This window comes from Helobdella robusta (genome assembly GCF_000326865.2).
Source record: "Helobdella robusta unplaced genomic scaffold HELROscaffold_15, whole genome shotgun sequence".
NCBI classification, from domain to species: Eukaryota; Metazoa; Annelida; class Clitellata; order Rhynchobdellida; family Glossiphoniidae; genus Helobdella; species Helobdella robusta.
This window is the reverse complement of record NW_008703839.1, coordinates 3,077,741-3,081,672: the sequence shown is the minus strand read 5'-3', so window position 1 is coordinate 3,081,672 and position 3,932 is coordinate 3,077,741. Positions and strand designations below refer to the sequence as shown.

The following is a 3,932-nucleotide window of genomic DNA, read 5'->3' as shown; positions in this document are numbered from 1 at the left end:
GGATCTGCTAATGAATTCTTTGATTTCTCTTCTAATGTTTCATAGAATGTACTCAAAACATAACTATTTGATTGTTTCAAAAAGAAAAAATGTAACATAAAAACAACCGGAACAACAAAAACTATGTTGTCAAGATTCATCTTCTTTTTTAAATAAATTTTTAATTTGAAAAATATAATAATTTAATGAAATTTGACTAATTTATTTATTTAATTTTTAATAAAGATTAATATTAAAATATTAAATTAAATAATTATAATAATACAATAAAAATTTTAAACTCAAAAAGTCAAAAACAGAAGTTAACTATTTTTATTTATTTATTTGATTGACATTGAACTGAATTAATAAATTAATTATTTTATTTATTTTATTTAGATATTAAATATTGATTTTAAAAATCGTCTTTGTTAAAATTTAATGGTCAAAAATGTTAGATCGGTTAATTAACAAATCCTCTAACTAAGTCTAACAATATAAGTAACAAAATAATTTTAATTTAATTTACTTTATAAATCACCGGACAGATACAAATAAAACTAGGTTAGAATATAAAAAACGTCAGACGAGGATTGATTAGTCATTTAGTTACTCAGTTAGATAAGTCAGAAGTATCCCTTTTTTCGATTTGACGATTTCCTAATAACTCACCTTCACATGGCTTTTATATTTTGTGTATCAAGGTAGGTTATGGCAGACCTCTGCTGTTTGTCTCTTGTTATTAATAACCTGGAGACATGGAGAATGGAGATTTCTCTTAAATGAATCCATATTGTCTACTATTTAACAATTTATTCGTGTTTAAATGTTGTAATAATGCATCTTTATTACTCTTTTTTATTATTTTAAAGCAAATACAATTCGTGCCAGATCTAAAAAATTTTAACATCACTCCAATCACCTTTCTTGTGTATTGGGCGCTCAATGCTTTCTCACACCCCACTCATATGATAATGATTTTCTGATCAAGAGACATAAATGTTCACTCTTTGATTTTCGACATTCTAATAAAAAAATTTTATAAAATTTATTTCATCCTGCTGATTCGAATCTGTCAAAAACCTTTAGTCTAACCGGTTCAATACCAATCTCCTCTATTTTATATTGAACAACTATCATTATTGCCACCAAAAACACATGTGAAGTAGTTCGCAGTAGCATCTGATTTATCTTTTTCATTAAATAAAACTATATTAATTTCGTCCTTATCCTTATCGTTTCTATTTATATTATCTTATAGAGCTTATATGTTCGCGATATTGAATCGCCGGTCTGCTTTGTCATGAGCGCATTATACGCATGGATATATCCATGATTACAACACACAATGTTATTGAATTTTTTATTAAAATAAAATAGGTTTTTTTATTATTAAAAAAATTATTACGATATATAATAAATAAAAAATACATCAACATATTGTCTGAAAATATTTAGACAAATAAGCTAAAATTACAGTTTACCAAATTTTAAAAATTTGTTATATTTTCTAGTTTGGCTAATTAAAATCATTTTTGGCTTAAAAACATCATCACATTCTACTTATCATCATCCAGGTCATCTTCATAGATTCATAATAGCCCCTAAAGGCCGACCAATCCACCCCAGAGGCATATCGTCCACTGTGGTTCCCTCCGGGATAATAGATGCCATTCAGGTTGCATCCGTGGCAGGCAGTGTACCACCAAGCTCCTCGATAAGCAAGTGCACAATTGGAACCAGACAAGTCATTATCGTTGTCCCATGTTGAGAAGGAAATATTCGTCGGAGCAATGCAGCTGTCTATTTTGTTTTTAACTTTATATAAATCTTTGTAAATATTCCACTAAGACTCAGAAAGTATAAATGGCACAAAATGTGTTTGCGAAAGATTGCTGAAACCTGTTTGCAGTCAAAACGATTTATTATGACGAAGGATCACGCGTCATTAATCATTACACTATCTTGCCACCTATAAATTATATACTTATTCTTGTCATGAGCAAGAAAGTTATACAAGAATTTGATGCAAATTTTATGAAGAAAAAGTGATAATAAATTTATGCACATCATCTCGAATGTGGAAAAAGAGAAAAATACGTCTTTCGTATTTTGGACTACTAAGACAATTTTCTAAATCAGTCGTAATTCAAGCGTTATTTATTATTAATATTTCCAACAAACATTTCCTCAACGTCAACGAACACTAACATGTGCTTCCATAGCAATCCGAGAACCATATTGCAAATTTATTGTCCAAGGAACTTAAGTTAAAATTAGAGTTGAATGAATGGAAGGTTGATCCATCAAAAGCCACCGCTTCAACTTTCAGTTTATAAGAACGTTTTGTGGTTAATTCGTGTACCAGACGATTGCCTACATATTGAAAATTTTATTATGAAAAATTATTTAATCGGTAATCCAAAAAATTTTTTAAATCAATTATTTCAACAATCATTCGCAAACGCCTTGTGTCATTTGTACTTTCTGAGTATTTTAATGAAATATTTACTAAAGCTGTAAAACAAGACGTCTTGAAAAATGACGTATTGTTAACTGGTGAAACTAAACCATGTTCAAATGATTACCAAGTTATTTTTTTATTCACTTCAATATCTGCATTTATAATATGCTGACACTCTATTTTGTTTTTTAGTATACAGCTCTTACAAACTGCAAAGCATTATGCTACCGTTACGTGATCAAACACATGTTCTTTGTCTATACGGCAAGCACTTATAGCATACAACTTTTTCTAATTTGCCGACCAAACCTATATGACCCTTAAAAAAATTAAGTTTCAAACCGAGCCAAAATTCTTCGTTTAAATTTCCAAATCCATTGAGATATTCATCCCACGTCCTATAGAAATCTACGCTGCCATCTATTCGTCTTTGAAACACCTTGTGAGTCGTCAAGGTTAAAGTTGTGTTATCTTATTTGAATGTTTAATAGTTGTTGCTCAAGTCATGTAAGAGTGTTAGGCAGTAAATAAGTTTAAAAAAAAATTCTGGAGACTAAATTACAAAATCAATAAAGCAATATTGTTTCAAATGAAATTATTCATTTTGATTTAAATGAATATAGCCAACCTACCAGATATTTTTTCCCATCATTATTGAACCGACAGTAGACAGGGTAGGTGAAGTTGTTGATGTTCACCCAATATATGCCACTGTCCTCTTCTCTGACTGGTCCTTCGATGTCATCGCAATCTTCGGCTGGTGCTAATTATAATTCAATCGTAATGCACATATAAGATTTTAAACCTGCTGAAATTATTTGCATAGAATATATACTATTATAAAATAGAGTTTTTCATGCATTGAAACGTTTGGTGATTTGATTAGTTGCAATTTAATTTTTACACTGCGATGAAATAATTTTGTGTAAATATTTTAGGCAGATTTATAATTTAAATTGTGTTGCTATATTATGCAGTTTATTCTAACAGTGACAGATAACTCAAGTGAATTTAAAGTGAGAAATTGTTCGATGTTAAAAATAAACTTTGTTGATTTATTAAAATTAATCCGGAATAATCTAAAAAATTATATTTAACATTTAACACCCTTTCTTTTTCTAATTTTATCCAGAGAAAGTTTCGAAAATGTTCTCGAATTTAATTATTGCGGAGTTCATGTTGGTTTGTTGAAGATGCGGAAGTACTAAGACACGATCTGATACAAATGGTCTGAAGATTGGCAAATGCTATTAAACATAGACAAATGTAAAGGTATACATATGGGAGGAAAGAACAAAGGCTTAGCTAGGAAACTAGGACATTTATTTTGTAGTGGTTCTTACACAGATGCTAGTCTACTGAACCACTTTAAACTTTGTTATGTTATGCTGCTGGCTGGGAACAGAGTAACAGGTTTCTTGCCGCTCTAAATTTTGGACTTGCCAACATTAGTTAGCGCAATGTCATCGTAATGATAACGAGTAACAAA

At 29.6% G+C, this 3,932-nt stretch overlaps 1 protein-coding gene across 1 annotated transcript; it reads right to left on the bottom strand.

Moving 5' to 3' along the window:
• Positions 1-1,531: 1,531 nt before the first annotated feature.
• HELRODRAFT_74707 (hypothetical protein) lies at positions 1,532-2,882 on the bottom strand (the record flags this gene model as incomplete). The annotated part of the gene is made up of 3 exons (XM_009015263.1): positions 1,532-1,782; positions 2,191-2,355; positions 2,786-2,882. Coding segments are annotated over 3 exons (513 nt in total), but the record flags the coding sequence as incomplete, so codon positions are not given.
• Positions 2,883-3,932: the final 1,050 nt, after the last annotated feature.